This window comes from Mustela nigripes, chromosome 16 (assembly GCF_022355385.1).
Source record: "Mustela nigripes isolate SB6536 chromosome 16, MUSNIG.SB6536, whole genome shotgun sequence".
Taxonomy (NCBI): domain Eukaryota; kingdom Metazoa; phylum Chordata; class Mammalia; order Carnivora; family Mustelidae; genus Mustela; species Mustela nigripes.
Window position 1 is genome coordinate 7,544,863 of NC_081572.1, and position 24,243 is coordinate 7,569,105.

The 24,243-nt window shown below is 50.9% G+C and overlaps 1 protein-coding gene across 4 annotated transcripts in view; it reads left to right on the top strand.

Moving 5' to 3' along the window:
- Positions 1-3,983: 3,983 nt before the first annotated feature.
- Positions 3,984-24,243, top strand: part of SLC39A11 (solute carrier family 39 member 11) — a 321,667-nt gene continuing 301,407 nt past the window's right edge. Inside the window, exons 1-4 of one of the 4 annotated variants that reach the window (XM_059380747.1) lie at positions 4,006-4,086; positions 5,537-5,596; positions 7,449-7,567; positions 12,187-12,225. In XM_059380747.1, the coding sequence (XP_059236730.1) occupies positions 7,460-7,567; positions 12,187-12,225 (147 nt within the window). In that variant the 5' untranslated portion in view covers positions 4,006-4,086; positions 5,537-5,596; positions 7,449-7,459. Of the gene's footprint in view, positions 4,087-5,536; positions 5,597-7,448; positions 7,568-12,186; positions 12,226-18,096; positions 18,154-24,243 lie in introns of those variants that run through there. The other 3 variants (XM_059380746.1, XM_059380748.1, XM_059380745.1) reach the window with 3 other exon arrangements.

Consider the following 24,243-nt stretch of genomic DNA (forward strand, 5'->3'; position numbering starts at 1 on the left):
GCCAACCAGGTTCCCCCAGTACTTAAAAAAAAAAAAAAATTATTTATTTACTTTCGAGAGGGGGCAAGAGAGCACAGTGGGGAGGGGCAGAAGGAGAGAGAGAAAATCTCAAGCCGACTCCACGCTGAGTGTAGCCCGACGTGGGGCTCGATCTCATGACCCTGAGATCACGACCTGAACTGAAATCGAGAGTCAGACGCCCAACCGACGCAGCCACCCAGGTGCCCCAGTTAGTACTTCGAGGGCATGTTGCCCTGCCTTTTGAAGAAGTAGCTTCCCATTTGCATTTTGTGCCAGGTCCCACAAATTATATAGTCTGTCTGTCCTAGTCACCGTGGTGGACAGGGGTCGAGTGTGGGTCCTGATGGTTCCCGGGGCCGCTAGAGAAAGGGACCAGTGAAACTAGATGCTTCCAAGCACACGGGGGTGTGTTGGTTTCCCTGGGTTGCTGAAGCAGAGTACTGAAAACCTAGTTGCTGAAAACACCACAAGTGCGTCATCTTCCAATCCCGGATGTCAGAAGTGCTAAAATCAAGGTCTTGGCAGGGCTGTTCTCCTTTGGGGTGCTCCAGAGGACAATCTATTTCCTTGTCTTTCCGGCTTCCAGATGCCATCGGCATCTCTTGATCTGACCTCAGCTCATGTCCTCACGCCTCTTTCCTCTTTCCCCCACCGATGGGGACTGCTGCGATGACACTGGACCCCCCCTGATAACCTGGGATAAATCTCCCCTCCTCAGGAGTCTTCCTTCACTCAATCACAGCCACAAAGACCCTTCCTCTGTGGGAGGTCTCTCTTCACAAGTTTCAGGGATGAGGACGTGGACATCTTTGTGGGGTCACTGTCCTGCCTGCTGGAAAAAGCTATTTGCTTTCTAGATGAAATCTCCAACCGCACCCAGGGCATGTCAGGTTTTGTGGGTTCTGACGTGCATGAAATTTTAAGGGTTATCTTTAGGGGAAAAAAAATAGAGGAGCGCCTGGGTGGCTCAGTGGGTTAAGCCTCTGCCTTCGGCTCAGGTCACGATCCTAGGGGCCTGGGATCCAGCCCTGCATCGGGCTCTGCTCAGCAGGGAGACTGCTTCCCCCTCTCTCTGTCTCTGTCTGCCTCTCTGCCTACTTGTGAACTCTGCTTGTCAAATAAATAAAATCTTTAAAAAAAATAGAAATGTTGGTACCAAAATGATTATGACTTTAGTATGAGGAAGAAATCACAAGGTCTTAGATTGAGGTCCTTTTCTTCGGAGGCCGCTGGGCAGGTACCAGCATTGACATGTGCCCTAGTCTCCTCGCCGCCTCGAACACTCCCCACTCCCAGCAACCTAGGTGCTCAGTTGATCTTGGAGGACCAGGGCACCCCAGAGTGCCTGGCCCAGAAATAGCCATCTTGTAAAGGCAGGCAGACAGGAAGGAGGGAGACAGGGCCAAGGGATAATCCTTCAGGCTGCCATGGTGGGTGCTGGGCTGGGTGTTGGGGGCTCTGCTCCAATCATTGCCTCAGGATGGGGGGGCTCAGGCTGGGAGCAGTTGGGGTAGCTGTGCAAGGAAACTCACACGCCAAGCTGGGATCCCTCCTAGGCTGTCAGGTTCCAAAGCCTGTCCTTAGCAGCTCTAGGACCTCTGTAAGAAATACCGAGATCTCAGACAAGGGAGGGAGGGAGGAGCGAGGGTGGAAGGTGGGGGTGGGGGAGGGGCAAGGGGCGAGAAGGCAGGGGAGAGAGAGACAGACCCAGGACCCGCTGGGCAGCTGCTGCCACTGCCCTCCCCTCCCCTCCATCCCACCCCCGTGCTCCGAGCGGTTGGTGCTGCCCACTTGCTTACCCAGATAAGCCCCAGTGATTCCCCTGGAAAGGGCCACCCTTCCACTGCCCTGGGGTTCCTTTGCTGACTGTCAAGATCAGTTAGTTTTCTGGCCTTTCGGCCTTTGGGAGACCAGCCGTCCTTGCCTGCCTAACACGCTGCCCCCCTTTCATTAGTGCCTTCTCTGGCCTGTTCTTGTGCACCCCCCTTCCTCCCCCCCCGCCCCACTTATGGAGGCTGGAGGGCACCTTGCTCTTTGGGGAGAGACTAAGGAAGGGCAGGGGGGTGGCTGGAGGGAAGAGCAGGTGTGCCTGGCTTTAAGGAAACAACATTCCCGTCTGTCCCCACTCTGAGCACTTCTTCCCATGAGGGAGGGTGAGAAAGCCAGGCAGTTTGCATGTCTGGGTCAGAGTGTGTGTGTGTGTGTGTGTGTGTGTATGCAGGGTCATTGAGAGAAAGGAGGGAATGGTGGGATTTGTCCCTTGTGGCTTTGCCTCCGAGCCTGAGGCCCGCCGGGGGCTCTGCTGACCAGGGTGTTCAGTCCGTGAACCCTGTATGTCCCATGCACAGAGACAGAGCACCATCTCTGCCATCAGCTGGGCTCCGAGTTCTATACCACTCTGTCAACCTGAGGTCACTACAGAGCTTTCCTGAGCCTCAGTCTCCTTATCTGTAAAATGGAGCATCTCCACCCATTCGGGCTGCTGAGACAAGATGCCACAAACACATGGGTGGCGCATACAGTCACAGTTCTGGAAGCTGGAAGACCCAGATCAGGGTGTCCACGTGGTGGGCTGAAGGGGCCTCTCCTGGGTCACCGACTTCTCATGTGTCTTCACATGGCGGAAGGGGTGAGGGAGCTCTCTGGGGTCACCTTTGGAAGGGCACATATCCCACGCAGGAGGGCTCCACCCATGAAATTCACCTGTTGCAGCCCCGGCCCCCAGGAAGGGTGCATTTGGGGATAGAGGTTTTCAGAGGTGGTCCGGCTTAAATGAAGCCATAAGGGTGGAGTCCTCAAGCGACAGGATTGGTGGCCTGATAAGAAAGAAGAGGAAGGGAGAGAGATCTCTCTTTCTCCACTCGAGGACAGTGAGAAGACCGCTGTCTGCAAGCCAGGAAGACAGCTCTCACCAAGGACCAGATCTGCACCTTGATCTTGGACCAATCCTGGCCTTCTGCTTCTAGAATGTGAGAACGTAAATCCCTCCTGTGGAAGGATTGTGGTTGGACAGCTGAGTCTGAGAATCTCCTGAGGGAACAGAGCATCTGGCAGTCACCAGGCCACCTTCTTTCCCGACACAGTGTGCGCAGGTGGGGCCATCATCGGCGTGGGTAAGCCGCCTGTTGCTGGACAGAAGCCGGCTCCTATGGGATCCCCTGCTCTGTGGCCACTGTGACAATGAACAGTTTTTCTGAACAGCTTACCCTCTGGTAGGTTCATGAGCTACCATATGGGACGCCTGGCTAAATCAGGATTTCTGGTAAACAACAAATATGAAATACGTGTTTAGCCTAAGTATGTCCCAAATATTGCCCGGGACCCACTGACACGAAAGCACTCTTTGTCATTTATCTGAAATTCAAATTGAACAGGGCACCCTGTTTTCATTTTTGGCTCAATCCAGAAGTTCCACCCTCTGGTCTTTCTATAGAGTGCCTGGAGAGCAAAGCCCTTGACCTGCAGCTGTGGTTCTCAGAGAGGGGTTCCCAGGACCACAGCGTTAGCAAATTCCGAACAGAAAATCTCGGTCTCCACCCAGACCTCCAGAACCAGAACCTCAGTGAGGTTTTGACATTGCTGCTGGAGATGCTGATGGGAGCTATAGTTTGAGGGCCATTGACCCGGAGAAGGATGCTAATAGTAGAAAGTTCCAGCCCCCCCCCCCCCTCGCCCCAACACGTCCTGTTCTGCTGCTCACTCAGGGCCTCAGAATCAGCCGCCAAGTGCAGTGACAAATGATGTCGGGGGACGTTACAAGGCGCTCTCTCCGGGATTTCTGGGGCTTCATAGGAGTCTGCGGAGTCTTCTGCTTGCTGAATGTCTCTGCTTGGCCTCCGGGCTTTCTTCTACCCGCCCCACCTGTTCCGGAGCCTGCAGAGGGCTGTGAACCAGAGAATTTATTCTTCAGGCTGGATCCGCCAGTCGCGGCGGGTGGGCGGGGCCTGGTGGCTGGAGGGACACGTGTGCGGGGAGGGAAGCAGGAAGTGACTCCGGGAGTGGAGCCGGCGAGCCTGCGGCTGCGGGGCTGATGGAAGTGGAGTGGGGGCTTGAGAGGGCACCGTAGTGAGTCAGCTTTTTCTCCCTTCAGCGCCTTGGTTGGGCTGGAGGCCCGGGGTCTGGGGCCAGCAGGAGAGCGTGGGACTCGGAAGGGCAAAAGGGAGTTTGGAAGGGGGCGTCCCCCGGGGTCGAGGAGGGGGTCGGAGGAGAAGCAGGGCGGCTGTGGCAGGTGCCCGAGGAGGGGAAGGCTGCGCGGTGCCCCCTCTGACCCTGGCCAGGGTCCGCTGAAGGGTGTGGACCAGCCAGCCTTTGACAGTGGCTCACCAAATCCCCTTTGTTCAGTGCTTCCTGGTGGGCAGGGTCCCCCCTCCCCCTGTCCCCAGCCCTGGGAGCAAGGTGGCTACAGTCCGGCCCCTCTGCACCCCCTTCCGCTCCTTCTGGGGGTTCAGCATGGCCTCTAGAACTTGACTGGGAATCTGGGGACGGTGCAGCAGGCCCGAGCTTGTGCATGGCTGATCCTTCCCTGGGTCCGTGGCCCGAGGACCACACTTTGAGCAGTGAGGTGTCAGAGAACTTTCCTGCAGTCCCATGGGCCCAAACCCGAGTCCCGTTGCCGGATTCCCCTCGTGGAGTCGGGGCGTGTATGTGTGGAGTTGCACTGGGTGCTGTTCCCACCTCGGCAACATCACCAACATCCTGAAGCTCTTGGAAGGAGGGCAACAGGTTGCGAGGGAGAGAACATGGAGAAATCCCGTATGGGGCAGGGGTCCCTCCTGCGTGTCCCTAGCAGAATGTGTACACAGGTCGAGAGGTGTTGGCATCTTTAAAGGTGGGGAGGGCAGGGAATCATCCTCCCTCTCGAAGATTAATCAAGGTATGTCTGTTAACATCCGGCTCACAAGGAGGTCTGAGCCCCGTCGCAGAAGCTGATTTGGAGGGGCTGCGACTGGCTCTCTTGTTCTCAAGGTGCTACTGGGCAACCTGTTTGAGAAAACTTCCTTCTCTTGGGACTCTGCGTCAGCCTGACCAGTCCCTCCCTTGTAGGGCAGGAGAACTCACTTTCAAAGCTCTGGGTCTCTGTTGACCATTTCTTTCCACGGCAACAAGTGTGAGAAACCCTCATGGAACTTGAAAAAATGCAGATTCTGATTGAGCACGTCACGGACTGTCCGGTCAAGGGCCTGAGATCCTGCATTTCCCGAGGCGGGGTAGGAACTCAGGTCACCCTTCTAATAGTGAGAATTCAAAATAGCAAATGGAAGAAACTTCTCCCCAGAGGCATGGGCTGGCATTATTATTGATGAATACTGTGATTCTTGGGATAGAAAAGATGTGCCTGGCCTTGCTGTGCCTTTTCCTTACGTCTTAGGGGCTCAGGTAAATGGAGACAGGCTAGCGTAGTGCTTTCCCTCCCATAGGCCCCCAGAGCTCTCTTGTGGGCTGGCCCATAAACCCCACGTTGACTTTGGCCTGTTGGCAAATGGAAAGTGCTTCCCTTCTTCTGTTCTGTTAAAAGGCACATTCAATACTGGAAAAAAAAAAAAAGTTGTTTTTCTGTTACGACCTGTCTTGGATGGTAAGTACTAAGAGTATGATAGCTATATGCCTTTCTTTGTCAATGCTGTTTCCGGTTTTATCCACAAGCAGCTAGAAGTAGAATGTTGTATCATGATCTAGTCCTGGTTTACAAACAAACACGACCACTCTTGTTACAGTGACACGTAACAAGATGAAGCATGTAGATCAGCGGGTTTTTTAAAAAAATATGTATTTTTTTCCTTATTTGGTATAGTCACCGTCCTGCGTTTTATTCAGGCACAGTCCGAACCCATAGAGGCTGTTTCCCTTAGAGGCTTCCTGGCTTCAGAGTTGAGCCTGGGCTCCTCTGGGCTCACCTGGGTTTGCTGAGTTTCACAGCCTTACCAGGTTGGAATCCGAGCTGTGCTGCCCAGCCTCTTGGCATGGGCAATCCCCGGTCCCCGGCCCCGTCCACCCTCTGCCACAGTTTCTTTGTAGGGTCAACAGAGTCAGTTTCTTTAGCTCTTAAGCTGCCAGCCCAGGGTTGGCTTGAGAGTGCTGGGACCTGGCAGGGCTGAGCCCACTGGGGATGTGTCCAGCTCCATGGGTGCTGGAAGACCAGTGGGCTGCTGAATGAGCCCTTTGAGATGATGAGGCCCTGAGCCCTGATGTTTGTGTACCAGAACACAGCGCTCTTCAACAGATGGGTTTCCCTGCCCTGTAACTTTCCACAGCCAGAGTCTGATCCCCTATCATGTCAGAGCTAGAATTGAAAACGTGCTAAAGCCTAGAGGAGGTTCTCTGGGCAAAACCAAGAAGAAAGTACTTCCCTTTCTTTCCTTGGTGGGCAGTGGTGTAAGTTCCATGTCGGCAGTGGTGTGCTTAGTTGACGGGGAAATGCTACGTATGGCTCCGTCTCCTTGTCCTTGCTGAGTGTCCCGTCCAGGTAAGCTGGCCCTTTTCGATACAGCAAGTATTTTTTCAATGCCAGGAAGCCCGATTTTGCAGGGGTGCCAAGTGTGAAAAGGCATCTTCCCTGTTCTTCAGCGAACGCTATCAAAGATGAAGGAGGCAAGCCCAGACAAAGAAGGCCCCGCAGATGGGCGGTGGGGTGGGAGCGGAGGGGGTCTGGAAAGCATGGAGTCCACGTTGGCACCAGGCGGGCGGCAGGACGTGCCCTGGGTCCACAGACTGCAGAGAGGGAAGGAGGGCAGCCTTCCGGGAGGGAACCAGGTGAAGAGTGGCTTGGAGCCAGGACCCTCTGGGACTTGTGGAGGGTGCCATTCAGGACTCGGCTGAGGGAGAGTACAGTACCCGCACAGGGGGTAGTTGTTGAAAGCTCGGTGGGCTGGTTGGGTGACAGTTGGTGCCACTGCCCTTGGCAAGTCATAGGGGAGCTGCAGCGGGATCCTTCATGGGGAGCCATTGAAGGTTTGGTCAGGACTTAGGAGGGAGAGCCTCAAGAGGACATCCGAGTTGGTCGCCTGTATTTGGAGGAGCGTGAGCCAATGCTGGACAAGGGCAGCTAGAGCAGGCAGAATGTGCTGGAAGGCTGTAATCAGACCCTCCTGAGCTGTGTTCCTCCCAGCTAAGGAATCCACATTCTGGGAACTGCTTCTCTTTGGAACTGTGTTCTAAGGCTCTGACCTCTTCCGTGGGCTCCCCTGGCATCTCCCTAAGTACCCCTTAGGGAGGGTTGGGTGATTTCTGACTCTTGGTGGGCCTGGATGAAGAGGCTGGGCCTGAGCCTGGTCATGGACGCCCTTGAGGGATGGTGTGGCCGAGAGGTGCATCGCAATGATCCAGACGACAGGCCCGCCCAGGTGGAGGGTGTTGGGCTCCCTAGCGTGTGGGGGCTTCCCTGCAAGAGTCTGCCGGTGGCTGACCATCTCCTGCCCCTCTGCACACAGGCGTCTCCAGCATGCTGCAAGGCCACAGCTCTGTGCTCCAGGCGCTCCTGGGAACCTTCTTCACATGGGGCCTGACGGCAGCCGGGGCAGCTCTCGTGTTCGTGTTCTCTAGTGGACAGGTGAGTCGCCTTGCTTCGGGTCTGAGGTTTTGGGGGGGAGTTTGTGCGAGCTGGAAAACCACAACCATGGGCGGCTGGCGCCCCCCTTCATGCCCCTGGCCATGCCCCCCAGCGCAGGAGGTGTTTGTTCTCTGGCCTGGCTTCTCCTCCTCTCCCTACTAGGCCAGGAGAGCAGGTGTCTGCTGCTGCTCCCCTCCTGGTGTGAAGGGACTAGGAAGGGTTGTCACGTTATTACGCTCCCTTGGCCCCGGCATGGTTTCTAGCTTCTGGCAAGTCTCCCTCAGGCCTGGCGCAGGTGCTCAGCTCGGTTGTTGGGCCGCCCTGCCCTGTGTCCTTGAGCTGGCTGGACCGTTGGTAGACCCTTGGAGGAAGGAAGGGTACCTGTTCCCCTTCTCATTTATCTCATCTTTTCATTCCCTCCTTGACCCCCTTTGGGATAGATACAGACTCATCTCCCCACGCCTCCCCACCCCCACCCCTGCACAACTTCTACCCCTCCCCCAGCACCCGCACTCACCCTTGTGCCTGCATGCCTCACCCCCTGCATACACCCCCTCACCCCCGCGTGCCCCTATATCCTGTCCCTCCCCCTCCCCTACACTTGCCTACGTACCCCACGCATACTATATGCCCACCCGTCCACATGCACACCCCATGTCCTCCGTATGTCCCCCACCCCGTACATCCCATATACCCTCACGTCCCCCACACACATATCTCACAGCCCCTGCACTCTCCCCTCATCCCCCACAATGCACGCCACGCACCCCACCCCGCTGCTCCACAACCCCCGCCGCCCCCCTCACCTGCCTGAGATTCTTTTCCTTTCTCCAGCCCTGACTCCCTGGGACCATAGGCCTCGAGCATCCGAGCATCCGTCCATCTGTGTCTGGAGGAAGGCAAACTGCCTGCACCATGCGGCGGGCAGCCTTAGACATTGCCGAGTGATAAGCGAGTAAGGGATTTAAGATCCATTTAAACATGCCGTGAGCCGGATCTGGAAACGAAAACACAGTGACACAGTGTAGGAAGTTGGCAAGCCCGACGGTCTTGTGTTAGAGACCAGTAAGACAGGTATTTGATGTCACGTACGATCCGACGTCTCCCCACCCCCACCTCCACCCCCGCCCCACCGCTCTCCTCCGTGGGAGGTCCGGAGCCTGTCAGACACAGAACTGGGGGCACCCAGCCTGGATCCCCTGCTTGCTGTTGACAGGTGGTGAAAGCTTTGGAAAGCCGATCCCTGAGTGAGAAACACCCAGGAGGCAGAGGGGAGGGCTCCGGGTCACGTGTCCCTCTTCCTCCTTCACGACAGCCCATGCCAGCTTTACTGGGGTCCCTTCTTTGTGCCCTTCTAGGGCAGAGCAGCCCATAGTTTTATCTTCTCCTGTTATTTTCACCAAAGCGAGGCCTGAGCCGCCCTGGACGGGGCTGCCCTTGGAGGGCTGGGGGAACCGCAGCAGTGCGGTGGGTGTGTGGGGCCCCCGCCAGTGCTGGGGGGGCTCTTCCGGAGGGACGAGGTGCCTTCCCTTCTTCACAGAGGTGCTCCCATTCCCTTTGGAGCCTCAGAGCCCCTAGTTTGTCTCGTGTTAGTGTAACCACCGAGATCAGGAGGAGTTGCTGAAAACTTCTGCGTGCAGGTGTTCCCAAGACCACCACCACGTTCGGTGGCTCCCTAGAAGGGTCCATGCCCCTCAGCTTGTCGTCGTACTCATGGCTAAGATTTAATGCTGGAAGGAAGTGAAGTTGCCCAAGCAGGAGAAAGAGACAGGCGGGGTCTGGGGAAATCGGTGCGCAGGCTTCCGATGCTCCCTCCCTCTGGCGAGGGGCCCCTGCCCTCTCCTTCCCCCAGCAACAAAACTGCAGCAGCACGTGCGGGATGTGTCCACCCAGGGCACCTTCGAGAGCCTCAGTCTCCAAGGACTCTGCTGGGAGCTGGTCACGATGGCGCTGTAGGCTGGGGTGGGCCACGTTAACCCTTTCTGCACAGGAAGTGGGCGTGAGGCTTGCTGCTGGGAGACAGGAGCCCACAGAGATGTGCTCTGACGCCCTGAGCACACCTGTGCTTTCATTCGGCTAAGGGGGGCTGCCGTAAGGACCCCGTGTGCTAGTAGACATGCACACCCTGCCCTCCGCTGCTGCTCTCCAAAGCTTCACTCAAAACTGGCTTTTAATTGTAGGAAGCTTGTAAAGAATGGAAAAGCTTAAAGAAAAAATACAAAAATTTCTTTTTGAATTTATTTTTATTTATGGTCTATTAGTTTCTGAGGTAGAATTTAGGGATGCCTCAGTGGCACGGAACACCCAGGGCTCGTTACGTCCTGTGCTCTCCTTCATGCCCGTCACCGGGTTACCCCACCCCGCAGTTGGAGCTCCCCTCCGGCAGCCCTCAGCCTGTGCCCTGGAGTTAGGAGTCTAGGTTTGCCTCCTTCTCAGTTTTCATCTTATTTAATTTTTTCCATCCCTTTGCACCCCTTCCCCTATGTTCATGTTTTGTTTCTTAAATTCCACAGATGGGTGAAATCATTTGTCTTTCTATGACTGACTTATTTCACTTAGCATTTTATCCTTTAGTTCCACTCATGTTGTTGCAAATGGCAAGATTTCATTCTTTTTGATGGCTGAGTAATATTCCATAGTGTTTATAGCTATAATGACACACACACACACACACACACACACACACACACACACACCCTTCCCTCCCCACATCTTCTATAGTTCTTCATCTGTCAGTGGACATCTGGGCTCTTTCCGTAGTTTGGCTATTGTGGACATTACTGCTATAAACAATAAACAGTTAAAAAAGTTTCTGATTCCACTTCCCAGGAAAAAAAACAAAAACAAACTGAATCTTTTTTGTTCAGATTTGTTCAGTTATATTTGAGTATATGCAAATTTATGCCTGTTTCTTTACATGATAGGGATCAAATTGTATGTAATGTTTTATAACCAGTTTTCCTCACTTGATATCATAAGCATTCGTCCTGCACCACTAAATGGCTTTTTGATGCCTTCGATTATTTTGATCACTTGGGTTACTTACCTGGCTGTGTCACATTCTGTCATAAGGCTCCAGTGTCATTTAACCATTCCTCGACTGTTGGACAATTAGGTTATGTCCTTTTTTCTTGATTTTTTGTTTTTTAGAAATACCATTTTGATGAACATAAACCTTTGAGCACGTACCTGATGAGTTTCTTGAAATAAATGTCTAAAAGTGGAAGAAAGGCTTTAGTGACATTTAAGAAAGTATAATTTTTCTCCTTTCAGGATCCAGATGAATGAATGCTGGTCGAATAATGTTCCCTGGCGTCTTTATTAGATCTGTCTGGTTTCATTAAATGATTGGGTCGGGCCAACTTTGCTTCTGTCATGGCGTGCCGAGAGAAGACTGTCCTTTGTACGGCTGCCTGGTGTCAGACCCTTCCATGCACCCCGCAGCCACTCAGAGGTGGGAGAGGGCTGAGCCAGTGCTCCTCGCTACCCAGCTTCATTGGGAGGCTCAAAGAGTGGGGCCTTCAACTGCCCAGCCTGCCTGTAACATGTCCATGTGGCTATAGATGATACCCCTAACTTAGACTATTAAATTAAATGTTTTTCAATTGAGATATAAAATGCATATAGAAAAGTGCATATTTCATAGCTTGGCGATTGTTCCCAGCTTCCTGTGAAACTAGTACACAAGAACTGGAACAGTAGTGGCCCACCACAGCAGCCTGTCAGGCTCCTTTCCAGTCCCTACCCCCCAACTCTACGTTCCACTGTAAGGACAGCCCCTCTCCTGATCTCTGACAGCAGAGATCAGTTTTCTGTGTGTTTCTACATCGTATAAATGGAGCAGTCATACAGCGTATGGGCTCTTCTGTGTCTGGCTGGTTCCACTCTGTTTAGTTTCTGGTTTGCCCTTGCCCCTGCCTGTTGATGGGCCTCATTCATACGTCGTGCATGTTCTCCTTGCCATGTGGCATTCTGTTGTATGACCATGTCCTTGCTGATGGATCCATTCTCCTGTTGGTGGGCATCTGGGTGGCTTCTAGTTTTGGCTCTCCCAAGTACTGCTTGCCGAGAGCTTTTTTGTGCATGTGTTTAGTGAATCCAAGTGTGCATTGCTGTCAGGTGGTGATTTCAGTGCTCAGGAGTGGCCCTGCTGGGTCAGAGCGACACATATGTTCCCTGCTAGTGGTTGCTGCTGGTTCGTTTTCCAACGTGGCTGCGCCATTTTGGGCCCCCAGCTGCAGCATGGGAGAGTTCGGGTTGGCCCGCAGGGTCCCCATGAGCACTTGTCAATTTCCATCTTCCAGGCCAGCTACTTGGCTAAAGGTTTATAGTTATGATTCACGGGAGAGCCAGGTCAAAGGCAACATATGGGCCAGTGGAAGCCAAGCGTCTCTGAAAAAACACTATGATGGGCTGTGGGATGGATGGAAGGTTCAAACAATTTTTTTTCCCCTTGGTTCTTGGCCCATGTTAATAAAGGCTCTGATCCAGGCCTGCAGACAGGTTGGCAACTCAGGCCTGGGCCCGTCTTTATTCATGTAGCTCTCTGAGGTCTTATGGTTTTCTTTTATCCCCAGAAACATCCCTTAGAATCTGAAACATCTTGTTTATATTTTCAGAGGCGGATCTTGGATGGAAGTCTTGGCTTTGCCGCAGGGGTAAGTAACATGTGGTGGGAGCGGTGTAAACAAAACAGAGACGTGTTCATTCTGACATTTCTCTGCCAAGGGGGATTTTCTAGGCTCTCCCCGTGTGACCTAGATGCATCTCTGTGGTCTCCAGTCCCCTTCTTATCTCTGCCCCTAATTGCTGGCCTGCTTATTGAATGCCCCTGCCTCTGAGACCATACGGGAGGCTTGCTTTCTTATTAGGCAGCTGTCTCAGGACTTGTGAAATATGATGGTATTCAAGAGGGCCTTATCAGGTTCTCCTTGGTGCTAATGAAATATTCTTTCTTTCCCTTCCCCTGAACAATCCTTTCGTTATTGACCTCTCCAAACATGTGAAAAAAGGTGGAGCAAGTCCCCTGTAGCCATCATTCAGCTTCAGTCATTACTGACTTGCTCACCTCATTTCTTCTGACTTTCCCCCAACCTTCTTGAAAGGTTGGAATATTCTGTAAAAGCAAATCCAAGACATCATGTAATTCACCTGTAAATTCAATCCACATCTCCAACTGAATGACTTTACTTTTTTTTTTTTAACAACATAATCCTCTTGTCATACTTGTCCAAATTAGCAATTCCTCATTGTAACCTAGCACCCAGTTCATGTTCAGATCGCCTCCATTTTTTTTTTCAAAGGGGACATTGAAAATTGTTCTGTTGGAATCGGCATCCGAACAAGAATTTTGCATTGAGTTTTTTGTTATATCTTTTCAGTGTCTTTTATTCTTGAACAATCCCATTTTTTTCCCCCACTCTCGTAATTGGTTGGAGAAAATGGGTCATTTAGGCCCAAAGAGTATTCCACATTGTAAATTTGGCTGATAGCTCCCTTGGTAGGGGCTGTTTGTCTGGTTCCCTAGCCCCCCGAACTCCTGAGAGCTGGGCATTAGACCCTGGGGTATGGTGACTGCAGAGCCCGTTTTCCAGGCATGAATGTGTCCTGGTGATACCACGTGTTCCAAGTGCGTCCGTCCCACCGGAAGTCATGTAATATGTAGTTTTCTCTTTCAGTTGATTAGGATGTGGTTCCCTTGCCCTGTTTGTACAGTCCGGGAGATCTGGGGTCTCCTGGAGGTCACCTAAGTCAGCAGCCATTGGACTGGGGTCCGTGTACCTTCCAGAGAACACAGAGGCCTTCCGGGTGGAAATCCATTTCCAGGCTCTCGGTGTCCACAGGCCGTCTTCCCTAAAACCGTGCCGCCTGAGGATGCCCTGGGGTCTTGTTCCCCTTACCTGCATTCCCTTACATGTTTGCCCTCCCCTGCTTTACAAAAGAAAGACACAGTCTTCCCTTATTCTCTTGTCTCTGGGGGGCAAAATCTCCACGTGTAAGGGGAACCCTTGAAATGTTGGTGCTGGTGTGGAACAAGTGAGGCATCGCATCTCTGATCCTGGGCATAAATCCTCCAGTGGTGCAGGCACTGTCTGGTCCTTTGGCTGTGGCTGTAATCCAGCTGTTAGCAGAGAGATCCTTAAAAGTCGTTTTCTACGATGGCCCACTCTGGGATTGGGGCCTGTAATTTGGGTAAAATTCGGAGAGCAAAATGACAGTATTGTCACAAAGCGTCTATCTTTTCCCCATCCTCTTCTTTCTGTGAACACATTTTCTTTTTGCTTACATTTAAAAAAGAAAAAGAAGGAGGAAAAGAAAAATAGAAATAAAGTTGATTCCCAGCTCTGTCAGCTTCTAGTGATGACCGCTTAATATTTGTCCGTGGAAACACAGATAAATTGAAAAAACAAGGAAAAGGCCCCATCCATGAAAATATGCATTTCTAAAATATTTTACTTTTTAATGCTTAATAATTATAAAACAGTATATTAAATTTTTGTGGTTAGCAATCTGTTCTGTACTACTTATCGTTGTAATGCTAACTCAATCCAGGAAATGGTCGCTTAAGCAGTTAGAGTCCTAGGCTCACAGGGATTTTCCTAAAAATCAAATTCTATCGCAAAGAAGTAGGATAAAGCAATCAATAATAGACTTTCTAACATAAAATATAAGTTGCTTTAGGAGGAAATTCTGTGGGGAAATGGAATTTAAACATAAGTTTAGGAGAAAAAGCAGTGATGGAGGTCTTTGGACTTTTGAAGAAGGACTTGCTTGTGCATTTTTCTGTGTTTAGAATACAGCCTGTGAACAGAACGGTATGTAACACAGGAACGTACAGCTTCATTTATACTGATTTTTCGGTGGATAATGGTGGGAACCAAACCCTCTGCCATTTAGATCCCAGTGGATGCATTGAATTGACCGATCAAACAGTTTCATTTAAAGAAGTCAGTATTTATAGGCCAGAAATTACATCTTTTGCAACTCTTTAAACTCAGGATGAAAATATTTTTAAATGTCAATTTTAAAAGGAGTGAGGTGGTACCTAGTCTTTAAAAATTCTCAGAGAGGTTACATACATACAGAGTTTGACAAACTGTTCTGTGCTGTCTTTCTGCTTTTGACTAAGCATTTGTGTCTCCTGTTCTAGTTTGATCTTTTCTTTCTTCCTTCCTTTCCTTTTTTTTTTTTTTAAGATTTTATTTATTTATTTACAGACAGAGAGATCACAAGTAGGCAGAGAGGCAGGCAGAGAGAGAGGGGGAAGCAGGCTTCCACTGAGCAGAGAGCCCGATATGGAGCTCAATTCCAGGACCCTGAGATCATTACCTGAGCAGAAGGCAGAGGCTTTAACCTGCTGAGCTACCCAGGCACCCTCTTTTTTTTTTTTTTTTTAAATAAGATTTTCTGTATTTATTTGAGATAGAGCAAGAGAGCACAAGCAGGGGAGTGGTCGGTGGAGAGAGAACCAGGATCATGAACTGAGCTGAAGGCAGATGCCCAACCGACTGAGCCACCCAGGCACCCCTCTATTTTGTTCTTTGAGGACAAAAGCCACTGTAAGATTTGCCTAGCAAAACCCCCAAAACCGAACTGAAACAAGAAACAAACAAGCAAAAGCAGAGGACAGTAGTCTTTGGGACATGTCAGAATGACTTCGGTAGCATGAAACAAACATTTAAGATGAAATCATCAGACCACTGTATTGTGGTCATTTAAGTATGAGGATCCAAAACAAAATAGTTTTACTTCTGATTTTTAATGTAGTTGGTTAAAAAAAAAGAGATTCTAAAAATTACCCGTGTGTGTGTGCACTGCTGCTGCTTCTCCTTCTTAAGAAAATAGCATTTACTTTTCTGAAATTGACCTTGAGCTAGTTCCGTAAGAGGAGCTCCTGGAGGGTCAGCAGATACATGGAGCAGAGTAAAAGCATAATGTGAGAGACAGTTGAGGCTCAAACACAGGAAACTTCAGTGGCTTTGGTGACGAGTAGTGAGTTCTCATAAATGCTTCCTCCAACTAAGGAAAAGGCAGTAGAGCTTCTCAGAGCCCTGGGGGCCTGAGCCGTAAGCGTGGAATAATTTATAGTGAATATGGCCGTTCTGTTAGCTCGGACAGTAGTTCTCTACTGGGAGGTTGTTTTACCCCCTCGGGGACATTTGGCATGTTTGGTTGTCAAAACTGGTATCTAATGACTAAGGCCCAGGATGGCCCCCACCACAAAGAACTTTCTGGACCGAAGTGTTGGTGGTGCCATGAAGTCCCGGTCTACAGCATTTTGCTGTATCGTCTCTAGTCACAGACTGGAATGTGTAAAAATAAAGATGTACTTAAAGTTAGAAGGAGAAGGAGAAGATCATCCTGTCTCTCTCCTCCATGCTTCCCAGAGGTCACCAGTGTTAGCCCTGAGGAGATCCTTGGAGGACTTTTATCATGCACGTACACAGTACCTGGATAAACGTACCATAGTGCTTGGTATCCTTCAACACAGCTCCGGGACACTTTGAATAAATACCTTGAAAGGGGAAAACTAGCGGGGCGCCTGGGTGGCTCCGTTGGTAAGCGTCTGCCTTCTGCTCAGGTCCTGGGATTGAGCGAGCCCCACATCAGGCTCCCTGCTAAGCAGGAGCTCTGCTTCTCCCTCTCCGTCTGCCCCTCCCTGCTTGTGCGTGCTCTCTTTGTCTCTAACAAGTATATAAAATCTTTAAAAAAAAAATAAATAAAGGGAAAATTAGCCATCAGCCAGTTGCCTGGGATCCATCATACCTGGCGCTGATGGTCCACGTTTTCATGGGCGGCTGTGTATACATTTATGTCTGTGTCATGTGTCGCTGAAATACGTCTCTGCTGTAATCCTGGAGTGACGCATCTCTACCATATATAATCGTGTGCCGAGAAAGAAGAGCCCTAAGACGAAGGACATGGCATTTTAAACGTGCTTAGCAGGATATTTCACAGGTGGTTTTTTTCTTGTTAGCGGGGCCTTGGAAGCATTAATCACTTCTCCTTAAATGACTCCTCATAGAATCCATTTGCATTTTTTTTTTCTTTTCCTCCTGACTCCTTAAATTAGTCTTGAAGTCTTTAATATCATTGTCTTGTTCTTCTCGGTACCCATGTCTGCCCTTGATTTTTGCCTGAGGTGTGAACTTCATGGGAAGAAATGTTACCACTGGAGGGGAGAAAAAAAGGCAGAAAATGAAACCTAGAGTCTTAAAGCAGGAGAAGATTTTAGGCCATTATAATAGCTAATATTTATCGCACCTTTACTTTTTACAAGGTGCTCTACTGAGCACTTTTCGAAGACCATCTAATTGAATTTTTGTAATGGCTGTGTGAGGCACAGAGCAGGACAGTTATTTACCCCACTTTACAGAGCAGGGGTCAGGCACAGGGAGTGTAAATAAATCATTCTGATCCCAAGATAAGCTCAGTCCGGATTTGAACACACAGTCTGACTTTAGGGCGTCCCCTTGTAAACCACGGTGCCTCCCAGCTGAGGTCCGGTCCAGTTGCCTCCATTTACCAGCAGGAAACAAATCCAGAGAGAGTAAGTGACTTATCCAGAATCGAAAATTGCTAGAGAGGGGCAGAGTGAGGCCCGAACCCAGATGAGAAGTCAGGGGCTGCCAGCATTGAGCCGTGCGACCTTGGGCAAGCTCCTTAGTTTTCCAGGAGCTCAGCTGACTGCTGAGAACTGACATTGGCCTTGATGGTTCGTGGAGGGCTTCTTGGTCCTACATGGTTGAAGGGGCAGGTTCCAGCTCTTATTAGCATGTGTCCTTTGCTTGTGAGGTGATTGCGAAGCATTGTGGTTAGTTTTGGTTCACCTACTCAACCTGTTTTGTGGCAAATTTAACCATGCCATTGAATGTCTTTTTATCTGAGTCACTGTCCCAAAAGATAAATGTTTAGATGAATTTGAAGAGGTCAGGACATCCAGGGTCACCGTTTTAATTTTCTTTGCTCTGGTTTTGATGTCTTTTTTTGGCAAGGCTTATATTAACTAGAAATCAGTGTATGTTCTCTCTCAAGGAAGAAACTCTTGTGTGGCATAAATAGGACCAGCAACCTGCAGAAGAGAGAGACAGACTACCAATCAAGAAGCGTACTTGTAGGCACAAAGAGGCAATTTCATATCTATTATTTAATCCCATAGGGAGCCGGGTTCTTACGAAAGACCTGAACTTCTTAAGGAGGTTTTGGCTGAATCTGTTTTTATGCAGCACATGGTGAATAATATTTTCTCCAAATAACTGGCTCCCTGTTGGAAGTTAATGATGCTCTTCTGTGATGGCCTTGGAGTCTGGAGGGATGCCGGTGACCAGCTGTTCTCCATTTCTGTAGAGAAATGGATATGCAGAATGGACCCATATTGTAGTGTGAGGGATTCAGGGAGGAGATTTCAGGTGGATCCACTGGAAAGGTTTATTGCAGTGTGAACAGTAGAGAGAGAAGAGCCGGGTGTGGGGAGCAGCCGTTGAAGGAGGTCTTCAGAAATCCTAGCTTTCATGTTCCTTTCCCCACAGATCCTGGACTGGTGCCGTCATTGCTTGATACCTTTTCTCTGTCTTCCTGCCTGAAAGGTAGGGAGGCCTGGTATGTCCTAATGGAGATGTTTTTCAGTGTGAGATCTTTTGGACAACATTGAAATGGGCCGGGCCCCCGCCAGTGTAACATGACACGGCATTCAGAGGATCACGCAGACGGGCTCCAAGGGGCTCCTGCCAGGAGCGTTGCTCTCTGTTTCTCTGAGCCATGACTTTCCTCTTTATGAGGCCGAGAGGAATGGAGGGCCCCAGGATGACCCGCTGGCGATGTCAACCATGCCTGGACCTAGAACACACCCCATTCCAGCATAGCTGATTGGACAGACGACTTGGGACATATCAAGGTCATTATCCAAAGTGGAGCTCCTCTCTTAAATGTGCTTTTCAAGATCTGGGGAACTGAGGAGTGCCAGGGCCCCCTCAATGCAGTTCTCTGCAGGTTGTCTGGTTTTGCACAGAGATGTCATGACCCGGGAGGTGATGCTGGCTTGTTTGAGGGTTAAGATTGCCCTTGAGGTTGGTCTTCAGCCACGAAGTGAGGAGGAATACAGGGTTGGTTTGACTGGAGTGGGAGCTACTTGGCCTGGGGTCTCACTTGACCAGCTACCAGGTCTCACGGTGTGTGGAGAAAAATGGGGAAGGCTCTTCTCCAACCAGGACTCTTCCCAGCCTCCCTCCACGTTCTTGGCATGGTGGATAAGGGCATCTGCCATTTTTGCCACCCCAGATTCTTGCATAGCGACGCTGCTAGACACGGGTGCTCATGCTCATGGTCAAGGGGTCGGGGCCCTGAAGGTTTGAATGACAGAGCATTTTCTTATTTTTATTATTATTATTATTATTTTTAGGGAGGGAGGTGGGTAGGAAGCAGCAGAGGGAGAGGGAGAGAGAATCTTAAGCAGGCTCCGTGCCCAGTGTGGAGCCCGATGCAGGGCTCGATCTCATGACCCTGAGATTATGACCTGAGCCTAAATCAAGAGTCAGACGCTTCACTGAATGAGCCTCCCAGGTGTTCTGCAAATTGTTCTATTTTTAAAGGACTCAGATGGCTAGTTTACAATGGGAAAACTTATGTGTCTCCGCTGAGAGTTTTTTTTTTTTTTTTTTTTTAAGATTTTACTTATTTATTTGACAGAGAGATCACAAGTAGGCAGAGATGCAGGCAGAGAGAGAGGGGGAAGAAGGCTCCCCACTGAGTAGAGAGCCTGATGCGGGGCTCCATCCCAGGACCCCAAGATCATGTCCTGAGCCAAAGGCAGAGGCTTAACCCACTGAGCCACCCAGGCACTCTTCCACTGAGTGTTTTTAAACCTTGCCACGCATGGGCAGGAGATGCCGGATACACCACAGGGGACAGGACTGACTTGTGACTCGGTGCTCCTGGACCCCAAACAGAAGTGGTTCTTCTGGGGACAAGGGCAATATGGTGGCAGCTCTGTCCCCGGGCCCTCCCCTTTTCTGATGCAACATATGCCCACAGTATGAGGGCCTTCCTTCCCAGTGCCTCCTGACCTTGATCTGACATTGGAAAAAAGCCAAGCCCTGCTTCAGGAAGAGGGGTGGCCAGGTGAGGGAGGAAGAGAGGAGAAAGGGGAAGAAAGCACTCAGGAAGGACACGGACCATCACTGTTATTAGTATTGTGCTTTTTCTTTTCAATTTCATGCTTCAGATTTCCAGTGTCATTAGACATAGTGTGGGGGAGGCAATGATATACATTACCTTCTGCTACAGTGATGGAAAGTAATAGCACAGCGTTTGGGTGAAGGAGTGTATTGTCTCCTCTGCTAAGGAGCTGGCCTGAGGCCTGTCCGGAGGCCCCTGAATGGTTGCTTGGATTCCCCAGCTTCCCCGCCTTCCCCTGTGCATCCTCGGGCGCCCCTCTCTTGGCCTGGGAACTCCTGTGTCCCCCTTATCCCCTGGCCTTCTCCTTGGGGAATACCTGTTCCCCTTGGTCTGGGGCAACCTTCCCTGTTCCCATGAAGGGGGAAGTGAGAGTGGGTGTAAATGAGCAGCTTAGAAAGGGCCTAACAAATAGCATGGAGGACAAGGGGAGTTAGAGAGGAGACAGGAGTTGGGGGAAATTGGAAGGGGAGGTGAACCACGAGAGACTGTGGACTCTGAAAAACAATCTGAGGGGTTTGAAGCGGCTGGGGGGGGTGGGGAGGTTGGGGGAACCAGGTGGTGGGTATTAGGGAGGGCACGGATTGCATGGAGCACGGGGTGTGGTGCAAAAACAATGAATACTGTTATGCTGAAAATATATATATTAAAAAAAAATGGGGGATTTGAGGGGCGTCTGGGTGGCTCAGTGGGTTAAAGCCTCTGCCTTCGGCTCAGGTCATGATCCCGGGGTCCTGGGATCGAGCCCCGCATCGGGCTCTCTGCTCGGCAGGGAGCCTGCTTCCTCCTCTGTCTCTCTCTGCCTGCCTCTCTGCTTACTTGTGATCTGTCAAATAAATAAGTAAAATCTTTAAAAAAAGGGGGGGGGGCTTTGAGATTTAGTGTCAGAAGTCAGATGTGAGGGCCCCAAAGAGTCAGTGCTCCCTGGTAAATGTATACTAGGTATTCCTTCAAAATGATTTCTCATTTTCCTTTCCTTCCTTCCTTCTCTTCCTCCCTTCCGTCTGTTCCGTCCGTCCGTCCGTCCTTCCTTCCTTCCTCCCTTCCTGGCCAAGTGCTGGGAGACGGTGTGTGTCTTTAAGGAAGTTACGATCCAGTGGAGAGGTGGGTGCGCTGCCTGTTTTTCTAAGTAGAGATTTATCGGAACTCAGGCATGCTTGTTAGTTCGCATTGTCTATGGTGGCTTGTGCACTGTAACGGCAGAGTGAGGAACCACAACAGGGCTATATTGCCTGCAAGGCCTACAGTATTTACTATGTGTCCCTTTACAGAAGTTTGCTGACGCCCGGTTTAGTGTTGATCATGGGGTTTTCTGAGGCCTGGCTGCAGCGCCAGCAGCCCGAGCAGGTGTCCACAGCTCTGCCACAGCAGGGCCCAGGCTGGTGATCTCAGAACGTTCCTGGAACGTGTGGTGTTCCTGAGCAGGTGATTTCCTGGGGGAGCTGGGTTTTGTCGGTGGGTGGGAAGGCGGGGCAGACGGAGTTTTCCCCAAGGGGGTCTGGCCTTGGCTCTTGAAATCCATGCCACGGTTGCTCCTTTGCTGGGGTGGGCCTTTGAAGAATCTTCAAGGGGCGGCTGTGCAGGGAAGCACGGGGAATTATGTGGGCCCATCTCCTTGTCACATAAGGCACACTGTGTCAAGACAGATGGGCAAGGACAAAAGTGTACAATTTGAGATTGTGAGCTAAAACGAGGTTTCCCAGCTCCAGTCAGCCTCAAGCTGGCAACTGTCCTCAGCATCCGTGGTCTAGCAGAGTGAGCTAACTTGGCCTCACGTGCTGGGCAGTTCAGTTCCAAGGAGCTCTCGCTTTGGCTTTGGAGAAACTCCCTTCGTTCTGATGCAGTGGCTCCCCTTGGGCAGCGTGATAGAAGCATCTGGAAAAATTTTAAAAAGCCCCAGTGCCCCAGACACACCCAGGATGAATAATATATCCAAATCTCTGGGGCTGGGCTGAGGCTTTCAGTTTCTTGAGCTTATTGGGATTGCTTGTACAGCCTGCTCCGAGGGCCCCTGTTCTAATGGGGACCACTGTGAAAGGAAGGATGCGCTGGTGTTTGGAAGCAGCAGACCCTCTTTAGAGGTTCCAAGTATCTAAGAGTCCATCGGAGCCCATGCGTGGGGCTGGGGCTCTGGTTAGAGGGGGCACTGGGTGTGGAGGATGGGAGCCTTGGAACCCAGATTGGGGAGCCTGGCAGGGGAGGCTGCTTCCTCTGGTCTCCAGCTGTAGATCTGTCTGCCGTGGGCTGCTGTGGTGGTCCGGCCCATACTTGGCTCTCATCTTGGCTCCCAAGGCTGGTTGATTTTGTTACCATCATCCTGGGTTGGGAGGGGACAGGTGTCCTCAGAGCTACCTTTCCCAGTAGGTCAGGTGACCCTGCCCGCTGCCAGCTGGGGACTCGGGCTCTTCCTCCAGGCTCCTTGGCATGTGCAGAAGAAGGATGCAGGGCTGGATCCTTGCTGCTTGGAGAACTTGAGCGTGATGCACAGTCCTCATTAGATCGCACGCTGTGTCTGAAAAATCTCGGTACTGGCAGGGCCTTCTGGGAGTCAGCTCAGGCAACCCTGTGCCATCAGACAGGGCAATGTTTCACCAAATCCAGACAGCTGGTGGGAGTGTAGCTTGTTCCCCAAGACTTTTATGAGGCAAGTTCCACTTTTTTTTTTGGTAACCTAATTGAGTGTTTAGCTAGCTTGTTAGAAACTTATCCAAGCTAAATGTCTTCTGCTACAATTTAAATAAGAGAAAGTCACCGACAATCATTTTTCATAGACATCCTAGTACAAATCACATTACAAAGCATTTGCTGAGGGTCAGCTCTTTTGCAAGATACTCTGAGTACAAGGGATCAAAGTTAATATTGGTTAAGTCTTGTCCTTTAGCCTCTGCCTGCCAAGACCAAATCCCGACACATGTTATTAACACAAATGCTTTGTGGAAAGCCTTCCATGGGATGGTTCATGATTGCTTTGGGGGGGGGGGGCTTGCTTGCAAGAAGGGAGAAGAGCCAGTCATCCAAGCGTTGAGAAGGGCCTCTGCAGTTTTAGAGATGGCCCAGGCATGTGTTCTGTTTGCAGAATAACCATTAATTTTCTTCCTTCCTTGGGGAGTGGCTGCTTGGAAGGTGGGAGCAGGGAGAGGACTGTCTTCAGGCCAATCCGCCCACCCGTTAGCCAGCGGCTACTGTATGGAAGACATTGGGGGGGACTGTAAAGAAGCACGATGCAGGCCTTCCCCTCGAGGGGCGGTTGGCTGCGTTCCTGTCACCGTGAGAAGGGACAGCATGTGGTTGTGCAAAGGTCACGTGCACAAGGTGATGCGAAGCCTAGGGCCCGGAGGTTACTTTTAGTTGGGGAATTAGGGAGGACTTCTTCAGGGATGAAACTCAGGTTGAAAAAAATAGGCAGAGCTTGGGATGGGAACAGAGCAGGGGAAGGAAATGAATTCCACAGCGTATTGGAAGCACAGCCGTGGAAAACATAGAGCTGTTGAAGGCATGGCGATTGCTTTGGTTGGAAGGTGATAGCTGGAAGGTAGGTTGGGGCTGCATGGAAGGGAGTCTGTGCTCTGTTCTCTAGTTTTTTTTTAATTAAGATTTTATCGGGGTGCCTGGGTGGCTCAGTGGGTCAAAGCCTCTGCCTTTGGCTCAGCTCATGATCTCAGGGTCCTGGTATCGAGCCCTGCATCGGGCTCTCTGCTCAGCAGAGAGCCTGCTTCCTCTTCTCTCTGCCTGCCTCTCTGCCTACTTGTGATCTGTCTGTCAAATAAATAAATAAAATCTTAAAAAAAAAAGATTTTATTTATTTACCTGAGAGAGAGAGCACAAGCAGGGGGAGCAGCAGAGGGAGAGGGAGAAGCAGACTGCCCACTGAGCAGGGGGCCTGACATGGGGTTCCATTCAAGGACTGCTGGGATCATGAGTGAAGCCAAAGGCAAACGCTCTACCAACTCAGGTGCCCCTGAGCTCTGTTGTCTCGGTTGATGGGGAGACCCTAGAGGTTTTTGAGAGGGTGAGAGAACCAGAGTTGTACTTTCAGGAAGTACATTCTGATGGTAGCAGAGAGCACAACCGCAGGGCGTGTGCAGGGAGAGGCCATCGTGGATAGGCAGATCGGAGGCAGATTGGAGGTGGATCGGAGGCTCTCACATTACTTTAGGTGATGCCTGGACGGACCCCTTAGCACCTTCAGTCAGACAGAGGCAGGGAAGTTAGGAAAGAAGAGAGCAAAGGCTAGTTCCACTGGAAAACTGAGAGGACCCGGCAGCCCTCTGATTGCACAGGCAGCCAGAGAGGTTCAAGCCCATCACAGCTACTGTACTACTCCCCCTGGGGCTGTTGGAGAGTTTGCTGTCACCTTCTGGCTTATGGATTGAGTGAGGGGATCTCTGCCAGAAACAGGGAACCGGAGTTTACATTGGGCCTTTCTTATTTGAGTGGGTTTGTACCTTGGAATCTGTGTGGCAGGGTGGTCTCCATGGCAACCAGACACCTACAGCTAGTCATAC